The 26,111-nt window shown below is 41.9% G+C and overlaps 1 protein-coding gene across 1 annotated transcript; it reads right to left on the minus strand.

Annotated features, from left to right (window-relative positions):
• Positions 1-4,742: 4,742 nt before the first annotated feature.
• On the minus strand, positions 4,743-24,300 carry LOC139285516 (scavenger receptor cysteine-rich type 1 protein M130-like). The gene is given in 23 exon segments (XM_070906083.1): positions 4,743-4,850; positions 5,390-5,457; positions 6,843-7,172; positions 7,284-7,589; positions 7,659-7,964; positions 8,459-8,680; positions 8,776-9,116; positions 9,278-9,281; positions 9,365-9,667; positions 9,761-10,072; positions 10,890-11,180; positions 11,258-11,290; positions 16,595-16,924; positions 18,111-18,416; positions 18,493-18,807; positions 19,304-19,609; positions 19,699-20,013; positions 21,293-21,580; positions 21,724-22,003; positions 22,005-22,039; positions 22,859-23,152; positions 23,237-23,263; positions 24,255-24,300. Coding segments are annotated over 23 exon segments (5,166 nt in total).
• Between the last annotated feature and the right edge of the window lie 1,811 nt (positions 24,301-26,111).

A 26,111-nucleotide genomic window follows, 5' to 3' on the forward strand; every position in this document is an offset into this window, starting at 1 on the left:
TCTGTGTTTCAAGCACAAGTACAAAAGAGTTTGTGGGTGTGAAGGGGGTCGTTTCCAAAGCAGAGTATGGGCAGGAAATGGGTTTTAAGCCTGAAATCTCAGCAGTTGGCCGAGCATTCACTGAGTCATCAGTACTGAAAAACAACCTCATAAAGCCCAGCAGATACTGCAGGGGTGTTTTGTGATTTTGGACAAGGTGGGAGAGGATATCTGCACTCTTTCTCTTTTTTCCCCCCTAAAAAATAGGATGTCTGAAGTGTGTAGGTTCAAAAGAAAATAGAACAAACAAATACTCAAGGAACCTGCACTCTATAAGGGGAAGAACTCCACAAGAAGCCGTAAGATGATGAAAAACATGCTTACTTCAAAGTAGAAAAAACAAAAAGTGAATGAATTTCAGTTAAGAGACCATCAGTTGTTCTGTTAATACAAAAGGCAGCAGCAGAAAACAGTGGAGAAATGTAACTTTATACTTCTACGGCAAATATTGTGCTTTATACTGCAACACATTTATTTGACAGCTATAGTTACTGGCTGCTTTAAGAGTAAGAGTTCACATACCAATCATGTGATAAGTCTATAAAACGTAATGCATTTCTACCAAACAGTATGTAAAATACTTCAAATTAGATCCATCTCAAGCAGATACTACATTACAATGCTGCTTACATGTTAATGTGTCAGATATCATGATGAAATAATACAGTGAATACTGATGCAACACTGACAAGAGTCTCACCTGTCTTCTTCAGGTGTCCCAGTGGTTTGCATGGTCACATCCCTCTAGTGAGCCCCGATGATCAGGTACTCCACCCAGAGACACACCCCACCCACTGACGCCACCTCACACCAGAACTGATGTAACGTCCTGCGGGCAGCTGGAGGAGGATGAACAGTCTCCCTGTTGACATGCAAACGTCTCCACGCCGTTGGGATCGGATGAGTTGGATACAGGTCAGGCTCTGGGCTTTGAACCCAGCTCATGTTTGGTGCTTAACTGGGGCTTGAAACCTTGGATCATATGATCTGGAATCTCTTCTTCTTTTCTGAAGGAAGTATCCAATGATCTGTTGGGGCTTTAAAGGGTGTCGAGTGGATTCACTTTCTGCATTTGACAGCTGGAATCCATGCGGACACTAAACGCTGCTCTGGGAATATACTGAACGGATTACTGTGGATTTGGGAAAACCCATTTTATGACACTTTTCCAGGATATTCTTGATTGTGGTTTGTCGATGGTCGGAGGCACCGCTCTTCTCTTTCCCCAGCATACAGTCATATGCCAAAGGATTACTACAGTATTATGACAGCATTATTACAGTATTGGGAGAATATGACTTCCAAAAGCACACCTCTCTATTATCTCTTAGCAGTCAAAGAGAAAATACATGTTGGGCCTTGGACTGAAAATACAAGCACACTGTCAACGTCTTGTCTCAAAGCATCAATAATAACAAACTGTCAAACTAAACGGTGAACTTCTCTGGCACTTTAATCGTATGTTTTCATCTCATTTCTCTTCCCCTCTTTCCCGCTCTCTCTCTCTCTTTCTCTGCCTGTCTCTCTCTTTCTCTCTCTCTCATTTTCATGAACAACTGAATAGTATACTCTCCAGTATTACCAATCTAACTCTTCTGGCTGCGAATGACTTAGAGTATGTTGAAATAATCTGTGTTTGCGTCCATGGTGGATCGGTTCTCTCTTTGTTGGAGTATGAAAAAAAAAAAAAACCTTGGTGTCCCGAGAATGGAGCCTTGAGGAACTCCAGCGAGGATTTATTCAAATCCAAACTTAAAGCACAGGCGTCCGGCTCTACATTTGGTGGTGAAAATGGTGAATTCTGATGTTCTGTTTGACACTGGAAAGCAACTGTACCTGTACGAAACAATGGTGAACTTGACCATAAGTGTTCCTATTACTAAAAGCTGGCACTCGAGATCGTTAAATGTATTAAGCGGTTTTAAAAGATGGCCAGCAGAACTTGCGCTGTCCCGTCCCCTCCCTCCCCTTTGCTCCCCCTTTGCCGTTTGACAGTGTCTGTGTTTGTATGTGACATACACCTTACAGTCTTCGATGGTTTGATACCCATGATTTACTTTGAATATAACGAAACAAATGACCACAGTACGGAGAAAAAACACAACAACATGCGAAATGGGGATTTTATGCTTTCATAGATACAATTATGTGGATTTATAATGAAATAAAAAGGTATTTTTCTTGGAGTGTATGTGTTGTTATTCAGATTTCAACAGAACTCTGTGAAGCACTCTATTTATTTCATGAGGGAGATTGAAATACAAAATGTTGCTAATACAGTCTGCTTGGCTAGTAGCAATAACATCCAGTAGTGGAAAAGGCCAAATTATACTGAGGGAAAATACTCAGGACTTTTTCACTCCACAGAAAATAATGTTTTTTGTTTTTTTTACACAAATTTATTGTTTGATGAACAAATGAATAAAAAGTCTAATGCCTTATTTTAAAATGATGAAGATTTTGGCTGTAATTTTCTGTCCACATGCAGATTACATCAACCAGTATCATGCTGACTTCAGTGCTTGTTTGAAAAACATTAGTTGTCCTAATGACATTACTGAGATTGTTGTGACCTTTTGCGATACCTGAAAGCCACCGAGGGGCTGTGCCCAGTTTGTAGGATCAAGTCCGACTTATTATACAGTTCTATGCAGCTCATCAACTGCTGTTCCAGCACAGGCCATCGCTTCCTTCTTACTAAACCACAGAAAGTACAAACTGGGTGTAAACAAAGGTGCGAGGCATGACACAAGTACAGTCAAAACCTGCAGCAGAACTTGATAACATCGCACTCCTCCAGTACATCTCTAAAAGAAGGATGCTCTGCCGGGGGTGGAGGCGTTCATACAAATAAACACAAATATATATACAAAGAACTGAAAACGTCTCCTTTCTATGTGTGTAGCGATTATTATATATCATTTATTCCAGCTCCGTACTCAACACACAGACATGAGAGCGTTGATCTTCTCATCTCACTCTGGGATAGAAAGCAAATAAGCGTATTTTCCAAAATGTTCTATTCCTTTAAAGCAGCTTTCTGTTCAGATGACCTTGTGAAAGTCAGATAGTCGGTAGTCATGGCAACTCATTGATAGAAATGATCCCGTCGAGGTCGAGCTCTTTTTGCACAGTCATGTCTCAATACAAAGATGTTTATGTGCAGATGAAAAGCTCCATTTGTATCTTGTTGACAGTTCATTTGCACCGCCACGTTGCAGTGCATTGACAACGGCTTCTGTGTTGTGCTTTAAACAAACAACTGATTGTGAATCGCAATTTGTGACTGTCAGTTTTAAATAAAGAAGCTGAATGCCTTGTCATGGTTAGACAGTGATAAATGTTTTCAGATTGCCTGAATTGCTGCTTCCATTACCCAGAAGAGAACTTTTAATGATGACAGGCAGCGCTGCATATCATCGTCTCCCTTCACAAACATCTCCAAAATGTCAGTCTGTCAAGAATAAGAAAAGCTCATTTTGCACTTTGAGGCATGCATTCTTGATGTGTTACAAAGGATTGATGTTTGGCTGGATCTCTGGGTAATATTGGACTTTTCTACATCAATAAGGCCTTCATTAGGCTTTACATAGTTCACTTGGCATCAGCTGTTGAGATACAAGGTTGAAGATTATTACATTCAGATCTCAATTTAGCAAACAGTGAAGTGACAAAACGGCTTCTTAGCATACAAAACGCATTATGTTTCACTGTGTGTGTGTGTGTGTGTGTGTAAGAGGTGAGTTTAAAGCTGCAAGTTTTTATATCAAGGATGGGTCAAATGACTGGAAACACTGCTAACCAGTGTTCACCGCTCACTAAACAAAGGCTTAGTGACGCTGCTGCAGTGGAAAGACACTCTATAATGACAGGAAAACCCTCCACACATGCCAGTCAGCCAGGCTTCATTTACTGTGATACATTTAAAAAGCTCATTGTTTAATTGTTCAGAAATACTGACCTGTAATTTGGTTTTAGTGGCTTAGACGCCGCTCCCATCGACTCCTCACTATTTACAGATTACTTCAGCCCTAAAATGATTCATGAATTTCTCTGGAACATTTCTCATAGTGGCACAAAATGGTTAATGTCAGTTATCGTTAACTTTCTTAACTCACAGAGCTCTGTCACAATTACTCACATCTTGTTTGTAATATATATAATATAGTAGATAGTGACCAACAACAACTGTAACCTGAAACAAACTTCTTCTTTTCTTTTTCAAGCCTGGCTCTGCAGATTATATCAAAATGTCACATTGTCCTCACTGCATCATCTTTCAATTACAATCGTGACTTTAATGATCTGTATTGAACAGCCATATTCCCAATTACCATTGCAGCTTCACTGGTATTACTTTTAGGACAGGGGTAAGGGTATAACAGGGGTATTATGTACATCGTCTGTATGAAAAGGGTATCGTGAAATTGTGTCTCTTTCCACGGTTGTTTGTTTCAAATTAAAAAGCTACCTGGAAAGTGTGGGCTTGTGTCTTATGAGCCACTGGCAGGCTTTCAATGTGAAACATCAGTGCAGGAATTTAAAATATAAGAATATGGTGAGAAAATGTTTGTCTTTTTTTTGTGAAATTCACATTTGACCTCCTTTGACTACGGTAACGCAGACAAAAAGATCAAGATTAAACACTGAATTTTGAATGTGCCGTGTGAGAGCTGAGCAGTCCATCTGGTCCATCTCCATCTCTACGCTGTTCCCCGGGCTCCTGCCTCTTCGCCCAGCCAGACTTCAGCACCACCAAGGTGATCCAAGTCAATGTTGTCCTCTCCTCTTGGCATTTGCCCTCTGGTGACCTACAGAGACATGGCAGAAAACGTCTTTAAGTCTTTAAATACCTGCTCTTTTCTTAATACATATATATGTTAAGTATTCAACTCAAGCCCCCAGTTCTGTAGCGGTCCCATAAATATTGTTACAGAACATTTGGGGGAACATGCTTGTTTCACTTCAGCATGCCGTATTAACTAAATCATTCTTAATAGTCTAATACGGGCTAATTAATTGTGGATCACAATTCAAAGCATGACTGTAAGCTACCATAAATTCTCAAATAAAAGCCAATAATAAATATTGAGGGAGGCTGCAATGACCTGAAATCAGTAGCTCAAATGGTAAACTCAGTATAATGTACATTTCCAGGGCACTAATTATATCATAAGAACAACACAGTAATGTGAGACTCACCACTCTGCTGCTCTGTTTCTCTTTTTAACAGAAATGCTGTTTTCATTGACTTGTTATTTCCAATCACTTCCACTTTTCTATTGCTGTTACACTATCATCGGCTTTTTCTGCAGGTGTTTCAAATTAAAAGCCTTGATGTGTATTGTACCTTGCAGTAGAAAAACAGGGCAGCACTGAACACCACAATCAGCAGGACAACCAGCCTGATGATCAGATCTGTTAAAGAGGCTGAAACAGATTCACAATCATTACATCAGTTCATAAAGGGGAGCAGCACTTTCCTTTGAAGATAAATTATTTTCAGCTTTTACACTTTTCTAAGCTGTATGTTTAGGATTTTCACCTCACTGTTTGCCACTGTACTCTGCAGTGTGCCGATCACACCCTCTGCATACTTCACTACTGAAATCACTGTATTGTATTCATCCCTTTTTGCAGTCAAAATGCTGTGAATGAGTTTTGTTAGTGGTCTTTTTTATTACTAAATAAAGAAAAACTGGTCTTTGGGGAAATATCAGAAATGCTCCTTTTCACCTCAGCACCTGGAGGGGTGTGTGTTTGTGTTTGATTGACAGCAGAGACAAGTAAACAAACTTAAGCCATGACAGTTAGCAGTGGTATTGAAGAGTAAAGGATCTCACCAGAATCTAAACTTACCAAAGAGATATCTGCACGTTTACCCGCTGTTTAATGTGCTGCAGCTGACCAGCTGATTCGTTATCCAGCCTGCAAGCTTGAGCAGTGCACGTTTCCTCTGTGAACGTTTGTTTGGTTGTTCTATCAACAAGCTGAGGTTCAGGACAAGACGTGTGTTTGTGTTTGTTAGATAAGAGACTTTAGCAGGAAAGTTAATGTGGGTTGTTGTTCAGAGTCTTTGGGCCTTGTTTTGTGCAGCAGGCTGCTGTCTGGATGTTAATGTTACTGCTTTATGCAAATGTGGTTTAAAATGAAGAAATTTCATTAGCTGTATGGAAACAAGTTCCCCATCAACCTAGAAGGAGAACTATGTATATGTATATCTATAGGACAGAGCACAGACACTCACAGAGCAGATACAGCAATGCAATTTAATTTCAGTTGGACTTTTAGTGGTTGAATTCCTCCCAAACCTGCACTTCTTCTACGATGTGCATGGTATTTAAAGAGCCCTGGATGAACGGATCCACTCTACGGTCGTGGACAAAAATCATAAATCTGCAGACTGCTGGTTTTCTGGATGGAAGTGGAGCTTTTTTGTTATCTCATTAACACGAAATATGTTTTCATTCATGCAGTCGAATAATTGGATAAACTGGCTGGTCCAGATTGTCAGGTGTTCAAATAAACACATAATCTAATTCCATAAACCAACACTAAATTCATTTAAATGCTGTTCAGCTGAAGTGTTGTATTATCCTGTTGAGAATGTGCTCATCACATCTGCAAACCTGCAATCAAACTTTATATGAACTTTATACTTAGTCTGAACAGCAGCAGGAAACATGAAGACATTGTATGCTCTCTTATAAACGCATGCCACCTCATGACTTTTTATCTGATTCAGATAAATAATACTTTCAAGCCTGCATGTCTTGTCAGGCCCAGATTCTCTCTGAAGTTACCTGAGACGGTGAGATAGAGCGGCTGGCTCTCAGAAGAGAAGTTACGGGAGAAAACATAGATGTGATAAACACAGCGGTAGGCCCCTTGGTGGGTGTGGTCGGCAGCAGGGAACAGGAAACGGGCAGAGTGATTGACAGCTGGCAGGGTGTAGTCCTGTGTTGTGTTGGAGGTGGTGAAGATAAGCTGGAAGGAACCTCCTGGATACTGTGGCAGGATGGAGCAGCTGATGGTGAAGTTGGAGGCCAGGAGCACCTGAAGCCCCTGCTGCTTGGCCTCAGAAACCCCGTCAATGAAGGTAGAGAAGGAGATGTTTGGCTCAGCCATAAAATCTGCAAACACAGTGGGAGATGGAAAATGTAGTCTGAGTATTAAGAATATTATTTTATTTGTTTTGTCAAAGTGAACACTGAGCACAGTAAGATGTCTCTCTTCAGGGTTACCTGAGCAGATCACCTCCAGGTTGATGGAGCCTTCGATGAAACTAGGTAGTGCTGAACAATCCCGCAGTGTAAAATCAGACTGAACACAAGAATGTCTGATCCACCACATAGGTTTATCTGAGGGACTGTCTCTTATTTTTGCTGAAACAGCTGAACCACAGTCCAGCCATCTACACACAAAAGGTGCTAACTTCTGGTCCCATTCATAGGCCCAGTCAACCACCGGTCTCCACTCTCCGTGTTGTTTCAACTCTAATGTACCATCACAGCGACTGGCTCCTCCAAATAACCTGACATTATCGAGCTCTGAAGAGAGACAGGAGAATAAGTATCAAAGTAAATCAAGTAAAATCAAAGCTGAAGCTCCTCTTTTACCTGAGCAGGTGATCCCAACAGCTTTACCCTGGAAGCAGGTGTCTCTAACTGAGCCTGAGCTTTCGCAGTCCAGGAGAGCAGACTCATTGCCTTCACACTGGAACTCTTTGGTCCAGGTTGGAGCCCCCACTTCTCCATGCAGTACCCTGTTGAGGACTGAAGGAGCCCCACAGCTGAGCTCCCTGCAGACCACCTCTGCATCCTGCATGTCAATGTCATCTTCACACACTGAGGACCACGAGTCCTTAGATTTCACCTCCAGTCGGCCTGAACACAGACTGTTCCCATTAACCAGCCTGACAGAGTCTGGAGAAGGAGAAAAAAGAGAAGAAGACAAACCTGTAACCAGGCGCCAACAAACATCCCATTCATCATTCGTTGTCACTGTCGCAGGTTGTCTTTTGTCCTATTGATTGGATTAAATATCCTGTGTCAGAGTACAGTCCGCTGTGCAGAGCCTAACTAATGGATCTGTTGCTCAAATTTGACTTCCAAGATTGTATTTCATGTCTCTACTAGTGCCTGAAGTTACACACCCCCACCAACCCAGCTCTCTGCACTGTTTGATGCAGGGCTGTTTCACCAGTACTACCTCTGCAGTGACAACTTGGAAATTAGGTTTTCTCTTTCCTCAAAATGACAGCGATGTTTTTACAGTTCAGTCTAACGAGCAGATATGAAAGGATTCCTGTTAAAGGTGTTGCCATGGATAGTGTTACCTGAACAGGTGACTCCCAGACTATAACTGGAAGAATCCGGCCATATTAATGCACATTCCCTGATTGCAGAATCAGACGGACCGCAGTAAGATGCAATCATCCATGCGTGATCGTGGAACAATTCATATCTTCTTCCTGTTGAAAGAGCAGAGCCACATTCCAGCTGCCTACATACTACAGCTGCAGACATCAGGTCCCACTGAGAGATGGAGTCAGCCACTGGTCTCCAGTCTCCCTTGTGTTTAATCTCAAGTCTACCGACACAGGGGCTGGCTCCTCCAACCAACTGGACCTCATCAGGCTCTGAACAGATCCAAGAGAGTAATAAGTTAAAGAAGTAAAGTGACTTGCATTACAATAGAGATTAAGCCGAATCAAAGCTGCAGCTCCTCTTCTACCTGAGCAGGTAAGTTCAACAGATTTGCCAGGTAAGCAGATGTCTCTAGTTGAGCCTGAGCTTCCACAGCCCAGGAGAGCAGACTCACTGCCTTCACACTGGAACCCTCTGGAAAACACTGGGGGCTCCGCTTCACCATACAGTGCCCCCTTGAGGACTAAAGGAGCCCCACAGCCGAGCTCCCTGCAGACCACCTCTGCATCCTGCTGGTCAAAGTCATCTTCACACACTGAGGACCATGACTGGTTAGACTGGTTCGACTTCACCTCCAGTCTGCCTGAACACAGAGTAGTCCCATTCACCAGCCGGACAGATTCTGAAGAAAGACAGCGAAAAACAAAGCTACGTTATTGTATCATCTCTTCTCCTCCTTGGATGTGTAGGATGAAAAGAAAAGATCTGGGATTTGAGAAATCAATAAAGGACATTAAGTGCAAGTTCAAAGAAGGTCCAAATTCAGAGCATGTGATCAGAGCTTGTTGAGCAGCTGAATGCTGCTGTACGTTGCTTTGGACAAAGAGAAGAAATGGAAACGTAAGCAAAAAGACTGTAAAGATTAACATTGTAGTGGATGTGTCTCCTGGTGTTACCTGAGCACGTGATCTCCAGGTTGAAAACTGAAGAGTCAGACTTTGTTAAAACACACTCCCTAACTGCAGACTCAGGCTGAAGACAAGTTGGTTGAATCCACCACAGAAATGTGTACAAGCGACCCATTCTCAGCCCGGTCGAGACCGCAGAGCCGCAGTCCAGTTGTCGACACACTACGTCTGCCGTCTTTAGATTCCACTCGTGCATGTGGTCATCCACTTTTTTCCACTCTCCCTGTTGTTTCACCTCCAGTTCACCAACACAACGATTGGATCCTTCCACCAGCCGGACATGATCGGGCTCTGAGCAGACGAGAGTAATTGGTAAAAATAGTTGAAGTCACATTTATGAAAATAGAAACTCAACCCAAATCAAAGCTGCAGCTCCTCTTCTACCTGAGCAGGTGAGTCCAACAGCTTTACCAGATGAGCAGGTGTCTCTCGCTGAGCCTGAGCTGTCGATCTGACAATCCAGGAGAGCAGACTCATGGCCTTCACACTGGAACTCTTTGGTCCACATTGGTGCTTCAGTTTGTCCATACAGCTCCCCCTGGAGGACTGAAGAAGCCCCACAACCGAGCTCCCTACAGACCACCTCTGCATCCTGCTGATTAAAGTTATCCTCACACACCGAGGACCACGTCTGGTTAGACTTCACCACCAGTCTGCCTGAACACAGACTAGTCCCATTAACCAGCCGGACAGACTCTGAAGAGGAAGAGAGAGGGAGAGAAAGATATACACTCTGGGATATAAAGGGGGAATCGCTGATTGTAAGGCAGGTTAATTTGAGATTTATAGATCACTGATGCGTAAGTTGCAAAGGGGCTTCTTAGAACCTGTAAGCAACATTTTTTATGCTCAGTATCTTTAATGAATCGAATGTAAGCATACCGTCGGAAATGATCTTAAGACTAAGTTCAAGTATAAATCTATAAATCTCTCAAGCTCTCTTTGTTAATTCCTTATGCCACTGGATTCTAGACTAGAGTCATAGTGTCCCACCCAGCTTTTCATTAGTCCAGGAGCTTTTCATGTGGCCATTAGACACAGATATGAGTTCCTTTAGTGGCCAAGACTTCAACAATATCCCAGCTTTAACATCGGTCTGACCATTTCTTTGAGAGATTTCACAGCAACACAGGGCAACATACAGAGGTACAAAGAGGCCATTTTGACTAAACTGCTATAGCAGTCACAAAAACAAAATGATGCAAGGTAAGAAGACTGGCCTATGTTGTGAAACCAGGACACCACACAAAATGTCCAGCATATTCACCCTGCAACTCCTAGTAGTGGAAAAACACAACCGAATATTAGCACAGAGATGTTAAAAAAAAAAATATATATATATGTACTATGGTGCCCAGAAATTACACAATAAACAAAAATCAGCTGAATTTACTGGCAAGACTCAATAATAAAATAATATGAACGTTTGTAAAGCAAATCCAGTCAGCCGTTAAAATGAAATCTCTGAGCTTGCCGGGGATTTGTGTTTTTGTGCTGTGGCTACTGGCGTTACCTGAGCAGATGATCTCCAAACTGGTATCAGGAGATATGGACCTTTTTGTCAAACATTTCCTCAGTCTAGATTCAGAATTAACACAGGAAGGTGCGATGCTCCATGAAGAAGAATTAATCAACTTTGAGGAAGTCCAAACCGCAGAACCACAGTCCAGATATCTACAAACTACATCTGCTGACTTCAGGTCCCAGTCACGGTCATCCACGTTTCTCCAAACTCCGTGGCGCTTCACCTGTAACCAACCAGAGCAGCGGCTGGATCCTCCCACCAAGTGGATATCATCAATCTCTGAACACAGGTGAGAGAGTGATCAGCAAAATAATCTCTTGTGTGAATCTTCATCTATATCTATTCTCTCTGTTTACCTTTGAGACTATCATTTTCCCTTCTCTGGAGACCTGGGGAGAATCATAAAAGAATGAGAATAATTCAAAGGGTCATTACGATTTGTCCTGCTCTGGACAGGTTAGGTCGATGCACCCCTTCCCAGTTTTTTACGGAGTTATGCTACAAGCCTTCGAAACAGATGGAGGGCTCACATACTGATGGTTCAAACTTCAATCTGACCCAAACCATATTCACCTTCAGGGGAGAGAGAGGAAGAGAATGTACAGTGTGTTCAGATACTTGAAGTAGCAATACTGCAAAAATACTCCATTACAAGTCAAAGGCCTGCATTCAAAGTTTTGCCTGTGTTCTTTTATTATATACTTGTACAATTATTATTATTATTATTATTACAGACACATTAAGATATAAGCAACATTTAAACGTAATAATGATGCATCATATTTTATCAGTTGATATGTTTTGTATTTGAAATCTTAAGGAAAAACAAGGACAATTATTTCAATTAGTAACCTCCGTAATGTTGGTGGAAAGTAACCAAGTACAACAGTATTATGCTGAATTGGAGTTATGGCGTACTGGAACTTTGCTTGAAAATTCAATTTTATGCAACTCCGTACTTCTACTCCACCAGGAGGAATTGATTCAGTGTCTTCTATTTCAAACGTTGTACTTATTTTATTACATTTATTTGACAGCTTGTCTCTGGTTATTTTAGCAATTCAGACTTTACCCACAAAACATAAGATCAACAAACAAAATACAAAACATATTATGGATTAAACTATCCAGTAGTATATCAAGTAGTAGAGCTCCACCTTGAAGTGAATGTAAGTGCATTTTGTTGATAATACTTCTGTACCATTTACTTTTAACAGAGAATTTTTACAGTGTGGTATTTACTTAAATAAAAGGTCTGAGTAATTCTTTACAGTTCATCATTCATCAGTTAGAGCACGACAGAGGCCACAGGCCTGAGTTTGTCTTTGTTTCTAAGCCTCCCAAATCACTACACACTCACATGCCGGCTGTACATTGAATTTATATTCACAGTGGATGAAATGACTATGTATAAACACTCAACCATGTTTCATGGTTTGATCTAATACGTAATTGTCCTAGCATAGAATATACGCTGACAATAGAATAAAGCTGTTTGTATCACTATTATTAGACATTTAAAAAAAATGGTTTGATTCTTGAGTAAAATATCAAAACAACGTTATGGACAATTTCAAAATAGAATTTTGATTAATTAAAGTTTGTATATCAAGAAGAAATAGTCTCATTGAAACATCCTTTTGGATATTCAAATCAAACACAACAGTTATTAACCCAGCTTTTCTAAAGATCAACTGTTAATAATAATGTAGTGGTTAATAATAATAATATATTTTATTTTGAAATGCCTATATTTTAACAGGGTCAAAACACATTTCTGATCATTATTCTGTGATAGTAAAATAGTAAGAAAATAGTTATAGAAATAGTAAAATATGTTATTCTTAATATTATAATATAAGGGACTAAATAGCACTTTCTATCTTTTTACAGGTGTTAAATATTATAATTAAATAAGTATTTCAAACTTATTTTTACACATGATGTAAGAATTCAATCCTAATACAACAATAAGAAATTGCTTACACAATTAATTCAATCATGAGTAGCTGTTCTGGCCAAGGTCAACAGCAAGTAAGCAGCCACTGTGGCCACTAGAGGGCGATACCAACCTATCATGTGCGTGTGTGTGTACACGGTGACATTGTGGAGACTTTGTTTAAAGGTTTAGTTTGCAGTTATGATTAAGGTCATAGAAGCCAGATTTGATTCAAAACAATGTCTTCACTGAGTTTGTGAGGACAAACTTGAGTTTTAGACCTTGAAAGTGAGGACATCTTCCTTCCAATCATCACTTCTTTTAAGGGCTGTTTGAGGGTTAAACCTTGGTTTTAGGATTAAAGGTCCCATATTGTGATGATTATATTTTGATTATAAAGCAGGTCTAGGTTCTACGCTCCTCCACCTGCGCAGTCTGTTATTGCAGCGCTCTGTTCAGGACTGCTCTTCAAGTGTTTGGAGGTTGTTCAGTTTGTCTAAAGCGGCTGGTTTCAGACAGACAGTGAACTGACTGCAGAAAGGGCCAGTAGAAGATAAATAAGGACTGTTTTGAACTGTGAATCATGCAAAGCTACTCTAGTGGAGTCCCAGAATAAAAATATAGAGCTGAAATGAGCATCAAGGTGGGAATAACGTTTAAATAAGATGAGTATGAAACAATGTGTATAAAAGACAACCAATCATACACGTATATGACTGGTTGTCTTGTATTATATATATATGTTTCATCACAGCTCTTAACTGCATTCATACTGTAGATGGAGGCTTAACAGGCTGTAAAACATCATTAAGAATATGGTGATTTACAACACAAGTTTCTTATTCAGGAATCTAAAGATTTCTCTTGAAGTTCTTCACAGACTTTTGACGAACACAGCTGTAACTGAAATATGAAACAATGGCTGCGTTTCATTTGGGTGTGGCGGTGCCACGTCTCTGCTGTACATGCTGACTCTCTGCTGCAACCTAAATGGAGGACGGCCTTGAATATGATTAGTCCTACTTGTAGTCAGTAGATGGTAATAACTAGTCTAGATTTCGTCTTCATCATTTAGATTTCTTATATTTACCTAGGAATTTAAAATACTTAAATGCTTTACTTATCCTCCAGAGGGTCAGTCAATCCAAACTCATGTTGTGTTGGCAGCAGTCCTACCTGAGCTCCAGAGCAACAAGAACACCACCAGTGCGTGATCCATGTCCAGTTGGTGTGTTGTCCACACCAGCCTGTCACAGTATCCTCCTCACTTACTGTCTCTTGATCTTAAATGATTTTTATCAGCTCTCTTCATCAGCTCTCTCATGTGTGCAGTTTCCTCTCCATCTTTTAATCTCCTCATCTGGCTTCATGTGGTTTCTCTCTCAGCCTCACTGCCAGGATAATTACATAACCTGCCGACATCCCCTGAAGGGGAAAATATTCAAATTATGACTTAACCGCATTTAAAAGTTGTATTTGTTGTTTGCCACCTTTGAATGTTTTTTACAGTTTCACATCACCCTAAATTCAGTTTATTTGCACTGGTTGCCAGTTTCTTTTAGAAGGCATTTACTTACAAGACTTTACAGGTTTTTAAATAGCAGAGGAAAAGATTTGTGACAGGAGATTTTGAGGACCGTAGCAGCTTTTTATCAATTGCATATATCAATTTGTCTCACAAGTGAAACTACAGCCAGAGTCTTTGTCTTTTCAATATCAAACACTCACCTCCTATAGACCTAAAAGCTACAGTACTTTTCATTCATCACACCGTGATCCATTTTTACAGTGGAAACAAATCATACGTATTTAGAAACTCAAACTGTTTCTCCATTGTGCATCAATATGTTTGGTGGTTAGATGCACAACTTCCACCACAATCCTCATGTACAAACCTGTATCACTTTAATTCACTGTAACTTTGAGGGCTAACACGTATGTGCTGCTCTACACAGGAGAGCGGTGACATCAGGGCTGAAAGAAACTGGTGGAAAAAATCAGCAAACACTGCAAGTGAAGTCTGGCTGTTGCATACCTCAGGAAACAGTTTGAGCTCTTTAAGTCTAGAATTCAGTAATAGTTGTATAATTATTTTACATCACTATACTCACATCTAACATGTCTCTGCAAACCACAGATGGTGCTGTTAAGTTCAGTTTCTCAGCAGCGGAGTTCAATAATAACCTTTTTCATCAAGCAGCATTCAGGTTGATGAAATTTAGAGATAGAATATAATATCATGAAGAAAGTGCAGGGGCTCCTGTCATCGTTCGAGTATCGCTCTCAGACTCTGGTTCACCAGAGAATTCAATAATAATCAAAGGGCTGTACACACACACACACACACACACACACACACACACTTCCTCCACTGCAGAAAGGCTGCAACCAGTGGAATAAAAAGTCTTCAAAATTCATTCTGAACAACGACTCAAGAAAAAGTTAAGTCATCTATCACTATATTACTTAAGTTAAGGTTGTATTGTACAGGTATGTGTATTTATATAAATAAAAAAGTAAACATAAATACCAAAAGTAATCAGTAATCAATCAGTAAAACAAAGCAGTGGCTTTTGTATAAAAGTTTATTCCACAAAAAAAACTGCAGTATCCTCTGGCTATCCGATCTGCTGAAGACACTTTAAAGAGAAACTTAACCCCAAAGTGTCGAGCCTGTTTCACCTGTGAGATACTACTCTTTCCTCTGGGCTCCAGCCTCTTCACCCAGCCAGCCTTCAGTCATCATTAGTCTCAGTGTTCCCCTCTCGCCCCGGCCTCCGGCTTTTGCTGGCCTGGAAAGAAATGTCAGAAAATGTATTTTGTTATTGCTAAAATAAAAATCTAAATACTAAATTTAACCCATTCCTCCCCTGAATATGTGTACAGTACCTTAGAGTCAAAGCAGAGGGCAGTAATGAGTAACATCATACCCAGCAGGAGGACAAGCCTGATGATCAACTCTGTTAGAGAGGCTGAAACACATTCATCACGTCTGATCATATTACTGTTTAATTAAAGCTAAAGTAAGTTTAGTTATTAAAATTATGAAACAGATTGTTAACACTAAAAACATTCAGATTTACTAATTGACAGGAGCTAAATGGTCATTTTAGTTGAATAAACCGACACCAATGCAATAAAAAATATCTTAAAATAGCTGTTTTGTGACACTGACAACCTGGCAAGCATGCACTTTAATTTACAGTATTCACTCGGGTTGTTTAAAACGAGCTGAGACGGGACTGCAGTATCCTCTAAATCAACCGGGTTTGTGATGGAGGCAGCAAGCAACAAGAAAAAGAAAGCTGCATTTAGATGCAGCAAAAGTGAAATTTCAGTTGTTTTGGTTTCCTGACGTGGTGACTCCGCAGCCAGATAGTTTCTTAAGAAAGTCTCATTAATAGCTTGATATTTACTGAAAAAACTAATTGCAGTTAATATTTATTTAGATTGTTGTGCTGCCCAGCATGTGTGATTTCTTTATTTGTTATGATAATCATGATACAGATCACAGGCAGAAACTGATGCAGCTGATTACCATGTGCTGGCGTATTATCCGCCTCATCAGACTCGTTTGCCTCATTGAAATTAGTCTGCAGGTATTTCTGATGATTTCTAAAAAGCAATATGTTACTGGCGGTCGATCCATGATAGTTTGGGCTGAAAGTGTACAAGGGAAGGTGCATTCCATTTAACTTCTCCACACTACTGGCTGAGGGCACGTGAAACTACTAATGAAACTCTCTGAAGTTACCTGAGACGGTGAGATAGAGCGGCTGGCTCTCAGAAGAGAAGTTACTGGAGAAAACATAGATGTGATAAACACAGCGGTAGGCCCCTTGGTGGGTGTGGTCAGCAGCAGGGAACAGGAAACGGGCAGAGTGATTGACAGCTGGCAGGGTGTAGTCCTGTGTTGTGTTGGAGGTGGTGAAGATAAGCTGGAAGGAACCTCCTTGGTACTGTGGTGCAATAGAGCACGTGATGGTGAAGTTGGAGCCCATGAGCACCTGATGCCCCTGCTGCTTTGCCTTGGGGCCCCTGTCACTTGACGGAGAGCAGGAGATGTTTGGCTGAGCCAGCAAATCTGTTAACAAAAAGGGAGATGATTAGCTAGCAAACATGTAAACAGAGAGATAAAGGGCCCCATCATGGTGCAATCCATAGACTGTATATAAAGATGGACAACAAGACAGCGCCCCAAAAGTGAAGCCAAAACATCATAACCGCCCCCCCCCCCCGGTGGCTGGTATCAGTATTGGTCATAAGCCCCGCCCCCTCCATGTTAGCAGATGGGACATGGGTCAAACTAAAAAATCAAAGCACACGTCAAATACATGTTTCCGTTTCTGTCATTTTCGGTAGTTCTTATCCCGCTGATGTTTGTTCAAGTGTTTTTTTGTTCATTTTTCTTATACGTTTGGTTTTAATTAGTTATTTGATAAAATAAAAAGGGGGTGACACGTCATGATTGACAGCTGTGATTGATTGTGCTGTGCTCGCAATTTGGTCGGGCGGGTGTAAGGGCGGGACCTCACACTGTGGCTCCACTCGCCGATTCGTGCCGAGTCTGGCTCCAAATGACATCACCAGCGCAAGATGGCAGCGGCCGTATCGGGGAGAGTCTGGCTTCATTTCTGTACAGCGGGAGGAAGAGGAGAGGCGTCGGCCATCTTTATATACAGTCTGCGGTGGTGACGCGTCATCCATCTTTATATACAGTCTGCGGTGGAGACGCGTCGGCCATCTTTATATAGAGTCTGCGGTGGTGACGCGTCGGCCATCTTTATATACAGTCTGCGGTGGAGACGCGTCGGCCATCTTTATATACAGTCTGCGGTGGAGACGCGTCGGCCATCTTTATATAGAGTCTGCGGTGGAGACGCGTCGGCCATCTTTATATACAGTCTGTGGTGGAGACGCGTCGGCCATCTTTATATACAGTCTGCGGTGCAACGAACAGCACACATACTGTAATTGATGTAACACAGCAGCCTTTGCGCTGTAATGCATTTCAATAATAAAACATGAAAAGCCACTTTTGCTAAAAAGGCAATATAGCAACATAAACACAAACGAAGATAGAGCCCAAAATAATTTAATCACAGATTATTTCTGTATTTCATCCATCCTCCCAGACGAGCTTGGTTTCATCCCTCCTGTTTTTTCAAAGTGATCAAAAGTGACAAGATTTGTTAGCAATCACAAAAGACATCAACCTCCAGCCGCCAGTCATTGAGAAGGAAACTTAAGATGTGTCTGTTCAGTATTACCTGAGCATATCACCTCAAGGCCGGAATAGGTTTCAATAACACTTGTCAGTATTACACACTCCAACAGTGCAGAAGCTGACTGGACACAGGAAGACTTGATCCACCACACGGGTCTGTCTGAAGAACCATCTGTCATCGTTGTTGAAACAGCAGAACCACAATCCAGCAGCCTACACACCGCAGCTGCAGACTCCTGGTCCCATTCAGAGTTCAAGTCAGCCACTGGTCTCCACTCTCCATGGTTTTCCATCTCCAGTGTACCAGCGCAGCGGCTGGCCTCTCCCACCAGCCTGATATCATCTGGACCTGAACAGAGACAGGAAAATAATTAGTAGAGGAAGTAAGCTGGAAAGCCAAATCACGGCTGCAGCTCCTCGCCTACCTGAGCAGGTGAGTCCGACGGCTTTGCCAGGTGAGCAGGTGTGTCTACCTGAACCGGACCCTCCACAGTCCAGGAGAGCAGACTCATGGCCTTCACACTGGAACTCTTTGGTCCACACTGGAGCCTCCGCTTCTCCATACAGCGCCCCCTGGAGGACTAAAGGAGCCCCACAACCAAGCTCCCTACAGACCACCTCTGCATCCTGCTGGTCAAAGTCAGCTTCACACACTGAGGACCACCACTGGTTAGACTGGTTAGACCTGACCTCCAGTCTGCCTGAACACAGAGTAGTCCCATTCACCAGCCTGACAGACTCTGTGGATACGAAGGGAGAGGAGCAAGATTTCTTTAATTCTACTTATCCATCCATTCTCTCAAGCTTATCCAGGTCCGGGTCGCAGAGGCAACAGGCTAAGCAAAGAAGTCCATTCGTCTTCGTGCAGTCCCTTGTACCCGTGATCTTATTCTCTTGGTCGTCAGTGCAGAGAACAAATGATTACCAGTTCTCGCTGTGCAGTGACACAATCATAGATGACTCGTGATTGCAGCAGTGTATCCCTTATATAGTGGGTTGGAAAGTTTGGGCTGGTAGATGGGTGTGTAACGCTTCATGCAGGAAGCTGGAGTTTGTCCCCCGTCAATAACTTTTAATATTAATTTTTATTTACCATAACCCTGATCTTTCCCCGCACAAACCAGTACAGTTACATTTCCCTACTGTCTGTTTGTCCTGGGTAACTTTACAGTTCAGTCTAATGTAATCCATTACTGACAACATTGCCTCTACCATAGGGGTCATTAATGGTGTTACCTGAGCAGCTGATTTCCAGGCTGGAATAGCTGGGCCAGTCCCTTGTTGTCACACATTCCTTCAGTGCAGATTTAGACAGAACACAGGAAGAGTTGATCCACCACACAGGTGGCTGTTCTGAGGAATCCATTCTCCTTCCTGCTGAAACAGATGAGCCACAGTCCAGCCGTCGACATATTACAGCTGTTACCTTCGGATCCCAGTCAAAGTCTGGGTTATCCACTGCTTTCCAGTCTCCATAGTGTTTCAACTCCAATCTACCAGTGCAATGGCTAGCTCCTCCCACCAACCTGACATCATCAGAGTCTGAACAAAGACGAGTGAATGATCAGCGAAAGAAGGAAAGTGACTTGAAATAAAAGAGAAGTGAACTCAAATCAAAGCTGCAGCTCTACCTGAGCAGGTGAGTCCAACAGCTTTGCCAGGTGAGCAGGTGTTTCTAGCAGACCCTGATCTTCCACAGTCCAGGAGAGCAGACTCACTGCCATCACACTGGAACGTCCTCATCCACAATGGAGCCTCCACTTCTCCAAAGAGTCCCCCCTTGAAGACTGAAGGAGCTCCACAGCCGAGCTCCCTGCAGACCACCTCTGCATCCTGCTGGTTAAAGTCATCCTCACACACTGAGGACCACCACTGGTTAGACTGGTTAGGCCTCACCTCCAGTCTGCCTGAACACAGGTTAGTTCCCTTCACCAGCCTGACAGAGTCTGGAGAGAGAGAGACAGAGCAACTCTCTGACGTTACATGAGACTACAAATTCAGTTTCCCAATAGTGGAGGCCGTAATAACAAGAGCTGAATAAGCTTAAAGCACCACGTTTCAGTACTGATCTAGGTTTTGATGTAGTTCTTCAACGGTTCAAGGTGCCCTGTGGAGTTCTCTACTCTCGTAAACAAACACAAATTATGTTTCCATTGAGTGTTACTCACCACAACACACTGAGTGTATCCCTGAGGTCTAACAAAAGTGTTTAATGTAAAGTTTTGAAAGTATTTTCAATCCTGTATTGTTTACATTCATGTTTACTAGCTTGCAGTCTTCTCCTTCTTGCTGGGCTTATTACCGCCACCTGTACATCAGTGGGATAGTGTGAAACCACTGGCAGGACTGCGCGTCGCACATGATGGTGACCCATTCATAAATAAACTGCTGACTCCAACTCTCAGTTCTTTGAAATCGGGGCTTAGAGTTTGCCACTGCATTTTATTGTGTTGAACTTGGAACTATTTATTCTTGCTCTGTCATTTGTACTGTTTGATTTGTCTTATTCTATTTTAGCTTATTTTTATCTTGTATTTTATTTTGTTTTATTCATTTTAAATCCTATTTATGTGTCTTTTTATATTGCCTTGTGATTCTTTTATATCTTTTCTTAATGTTTAGCTGTCTTACGTAAATCATTTGAACTGCCTTGTTGTGGAAAGGTGCTATAGAAATAAACCTCGCCTTGCTCTATGGCGCTACTAGAGGTCAGAAACCCCACAGGGTACCTTCAAGCACTCCATGTTGACAGCCAACCGTATCACCAGACAAAACATAGAAAGTGGACGATTTAGAGGAGTGAAAACAATCAAATCTCTCCCCACACCTTCACTTGACAATTTGGACCTCCTCACTATGATAAACACCTTCCTGCCTTTGTCCTACAGAAGCACATACAACTCGGTTGCCTGACGTGGTCGGACAATGCAACGTTTGACCTTAAACTGAAGGTACACGATACAGTAGCTGATATTACGCCTGCATCGATGGATTTTCTGGGCCACTTGGGTGCTGACACATGCTGCAAATACAACATTAGTGTTGCAAGGGTTAGTCAAGCTTGACTGCATTGTCAGGTGAATGTCCATGAGTCCATCAGTCCTCTTCCAGACACAAACCTACTTCTCTGTCCTTAACTTTTTCAGCCGAGTTTAAACAACTGACAGATGTGTGACAGATCAAGACACTGCAAAGACGACGAGTAAATATCATTAACGGTGTTACCTGAGCAGGTTATCTCGAGGATGGAAGAGGAATATAGAAGTCTTGTAAAACATTTCATCAGTGAAGATGCATCACAGTCAGATTTGATTCCCCAAATGGGTCTATAAAAGGGATTGCTTCTTCTTCTGGTTGAAACAGCAGAGCCACAGTCCAGCTGTCCACACACTGCGCCTGCCCAGCTCAGGTTCCAGTTCGTCTCATCCACTGGTTTCCATTCGCCCTGTCGTTTAATCTCCAGCGTGCCACCACACCGGCTGGCTCCTCCAAACAGCCTGATAGCAACAGGTTCTGGGTGGAAAACAGAAATGAACCAATATAACAGCTCCAGTCTGACACAGGGCTGACACATCCCTTCACGCTCACATTCACACCTACAATTGGCTTTAAAAAATATTAATTCAAACTCTACAGGTGGTAATAATTTCTTCTACCTGAGCAGGAGAGTCCAACGGCTTTGCCAGAAGAGCAGGTGTCTCTAACTGAGTTATCACAGTCCAGGAGAGCAGACTCATGGCCTGCACACTGGAACTCTTTGGTCCACATTGGAGCCTCCACGTCTCCATAGAGCGCCCCCTGGAGGACTGAAGGAGCCCCACAGCCGAGCTCCCTACAGACCACCTCTACATCCTGCTGGTCAAAGTCAGCTTCACACACTGAGGACCATGACTGGTTAGACTGGTTCGACCTGACCTCCAGTCTGCCTGAACACAGTAGTAGTAGTAGTCCCATTCACCAGCCTGACAGAGTCTGGAGAGAGAGAGAAGGAGAGACCACCTTCAGCATCAGCTGTAACACTGTAAATAGTACAGCTGACTTTTAAATGATTTATCTCTTTAATTCAATTCACACTGCCGACTAAAGGAAGTGTAGTCTAAAATCTAACACAGGTTACTGTAACACGATAAAACAGGTCTATATTACATAAACTGTGACAATGTTGAAGTAAAACAGGCTGTGACATCACAGCTGAAATTTATTTTGAAAAGGCAGGTATGGGTAAACAAGCAATAATTGGCCATATTTCTCATGAAGAATCAAAGCCTTTGTTGCATGTCATACCCCTCTCTCCCACCATGTCTCCTGTCTGCCTCTGTACTGCCCGCTATCTAATGAAGGAACACAGGAGGGCGCTGATCACTTCCTCTTTCCTACCAACTGACAATGTCGATGACCTCACCTTAACCTTGACAAGGACAACAAAGCTCCCCTAACCTCCACAAAGTATTCATTTTAACCCAGAAGATTTGTACTCATTCTAACCAAGGCTCAGGTCAGAAAACAGTCATTTGTCACAGTTTTGAAAGGAACTGGCAAATATTGTTGTCCAGTTAATAAAGGCGTCAGATCAGAAAACTCTTTCAATTACAAACTATAGACTGCACTATTACCTCACTTAAGGCCCCCATCCTGTAGAGGAATCAAATCTACTTTTAAATCCTTTATCATTCCAGTTTATATTGTGCTCACATGGTTCATGTCCCTTCCTTCACCACAGTGATAGACAAAGAAGGAAACTGAACTGTGGTAGCAGCTGTAAAGTCTACCATCACAGTTAATGACACTGACCTGAACAGGTGACCTCCACGCTGGGGGAATACTCATGTGGCCCAAAATTAAAGACATGCTTAAGGTTAGAGTTTAAAAACTCAGGTATGGTTTTCTGTGGCGCAGAGGAACCCCATGTTTTGCGAAATGAAACAACAGAACCACAGTCGAGCTGCCTGCACACTTCAGCTGCCGACATCAGGTCCCAGTCGTGGTCCTGGTCATCCACTGCTCTCCAGTCTCCAGTCTGGTGTTTCTTCTCCAGGCTGCCGGCACAGTGGCTGACTCCTCCCACCAACCTGACATCATCAGGCGCTACAGAGACAATAATCAGCACATGAAGTAAAGTTACTTCCATTTATTAAAAAAGAAATTGTGCATTATTATTGTCTCTTTTACCTGTTGAGCCGTGTTCAGCCCCGAGCCCTGAGGAGAAGAATGCACATGAAAATAAAGAGCTTTGGATAGAACAGAAAAGTTATCTCTGCCTCCACATTTCTGCTTTAAAGATACGACAAAGTCGAAATGAATTTGTAGCTAAATAGGTGCTAATCATCTCTTCAGCTCTTAGGATCAGCTGTTAAATATTCCCGTGTTGTTTCTTCACTTCACTGTCATAATCTTTGCTTCATGGTTCATGGTTCAGGCAATGTGCTGGCAGGGACGTGTTGAGCAGTGAGCGACTATCACAGGAGTAATGTGTGCAGGGCAGGCTAAAGGGCAGGCCTGTCTGTGTGCAGCTGCAGTTCAGCTGAACTGGACACAAACAGGGGCTGAGTGTTTGTCGGATGATGTGGGAAATAGCCGGAGCCTAATATTTCTTTGTTACCTTCACGGACTGTCACAGCTGTTGCTCACAAAGCTTGCGTCACAAACTGGAGAAGTGAAAGTACAACAATGCTAAATCCCCGGAGTGTCCCGTTAAAAAGCAGGACACGTTTCTCTGCGCTGTGAACTGTGATGTGATTTTCATTATTATAACAATTATTTGTCGTGAAAGCAGCAGGAGATCTGCATAAATAAGTTATCATTAAGTAGGCCTACTTTGTTTATCATTTCAAGCCCAAATATTCCTCTAATATCAAATAATATCCATACAGACTGAGAGTGTAGGGTTTATTGATTTTATAGTGAATTTAACTTTTCCTACTGCGCATCCTATCTGTCAGGCTGTCTGTTGTGTTCACACCTCATCACATTTATCTTAGTTTAACTGATCACATTATTTTTCTCATGTAATATGAAAATAAGAAGGGTTTCAGACCTGTGAGCTCACACGTCACGTCATTTGTGATATTTTAAAACACAAACACACTCTCTGCCTCTAACCTATATGAAATCCCTTCAGGCCTGCTTCTCTCAGCTCTCTGCCTTTTGAAGTGTTCCCCTTTCAAACTTCATTAAACCAGAGTCCTACCTGAGCTCCAGAGCAACAGAGACACAATCAGCCCTCTGTGATCCATGTCCTCTCAACGTGTCATCTCCAGCGTCTTCGTTTGTGTCTCCGGTCTTATCTTTATCAGGGCAGCAGTCAGGTCCAGCCCTCAGGGGGATTTCTGCTTTTATTTCATTCCTTCTTGTTCACCTCTACTTTGGGTCACAATCACAAAGCTATTTAATTCGAGCTGTTTTCATGACTATTTGGTGAAATATGTCAATTCAGATACAACTTCATTAATACTCAAGGACACGTGGCATTTGGCAGAAGGTTTCCAGAAACAAAGGCTGTAATAGATGTTTTTGAAAGTTCAATGCATAATGTACTATATCCTCCTGACTAATTCATAGAAGCATGCTGTATTTAAAAGCACCTAATAATGAATATGATTACTTGCATGAAGAGAAATTAGCATCAATTTGATGGACACAGAAGCGTTATTTTTCTTCATAAAATAAAAGGTTTGAGTAAGTAAAGAACGTCAGCCTCAACAAGCATCATTTTCAGGGTATGGGGGGTCAAACCGGAGCTTTTGAATTGTCTAAATGTCTAATTGTCCTCAATTAGCATAAGGCAGGTAGGTTGTCAAGAACCTGTAGACTCTTAGATTTCATGAAGGCAGTCTCATGAATCTGGTCTACTCAGCTTTGCTTTTGATTTAGAATCATAATCCCAGGACAAGGTGTAAGGATGCATGTGACGGGTCACAGGACGATTGATGGATGGATGATTTTTCAAAATACACGTTCTGAAACTACTTAGAGAGAGTTCGAGGTGCTCATTATCAATCTGTGTTGGCTCGAGGTAGAGACCGTCAGGAAATAAGAGTAACATAAGCAACATGCTGAATTTCCCCTCCATCCTTTAATCATCTCATCAGTTTTATGTGGTTTTGATCATCAGACCCACGTTTCCTGTTGTTGCTGTTTTATAACTGCATTTTCATGTAAAGTCATTTCAGGAAGTTATTGGAACTGGTCATCCAGACTGGAGCAGAAAGCTCCTCCCACCGTCATCAATCTGAACTACAGTAAGAGCCCATTTTAAAGGATAATGAGGGCTGTTTATCTGAATTTGTGTGTTGAGCAACAGTATCAGTCAGTGGTTCGATCTAGAAACTGTAACCCTGCCTGTGAGGACATTTTGGTATATGCTCACTTCTTTAAAGTGCTGTGTTTTTGCTGTGCCAGACTTAAGAGTCCCCACCCTCTCTGATGGACACACAGATGAAATTGATATAATCTTAATTTGTGTCACGCACAGAGTAATAACAAAGTGATCAGACATGCCGCCTGTGAACTTAAAGGATGAAGCTGGACTTATTCGTTATTCTGATCAGCCAACAAAACCAACAATGAGCTCCGAGCCCATCGGTTCCTACTGAAAGAAATCTTTCAAAACAGCTCATTTCATTCTTTAAGAGGCTTACTACTTTCCTGTATCAGCTGGTCACTGTAGTTTTTAGCAAATGTAACTCAAACTGTTTTCAGTGGCTTTACACCGTGGAGCCCTGCAGGGATGCCCACAGCAGGAAGAGACAGCATTGTGTTTATTAGTCACAAATTGTCTGAAATTGTTATGCACGAATAAACAAGTGCTTTACTATTAACCAATCATTTATTTCAGGAACCTAAATTTATAATATAAATGTACCAGAAAAACACCAGCGGCACCATAAACATTTTAGAGCTCCCCCTAAATTTCTCAAAGGAGGCTTCCTGGGGAGCGAATGTCTCCGCTGTCACCCAACATATCACACTTGTGACATATACTTGTTAGTAGATGCATTCATTGTTGGTTTTGGTCTTCTCATGTGATTCGTTGGCAAAAAGAAAC

This window comes from Enoplosus armatus, chromosome 5 (genome assembly GCF_043641665.1).
Source record: "Enoplosus armatus isolate fEnoArm2 chromosome 5, fEnoArm2.hap1, whole genome shotgun sequence".
Taxonomy (NCBI): Eukaryota; Metazoa; Chordata; class Actinopteri; order Centrarchiformes; family Enoplosidae; genus Enoplosus; species Enoplosus armatus.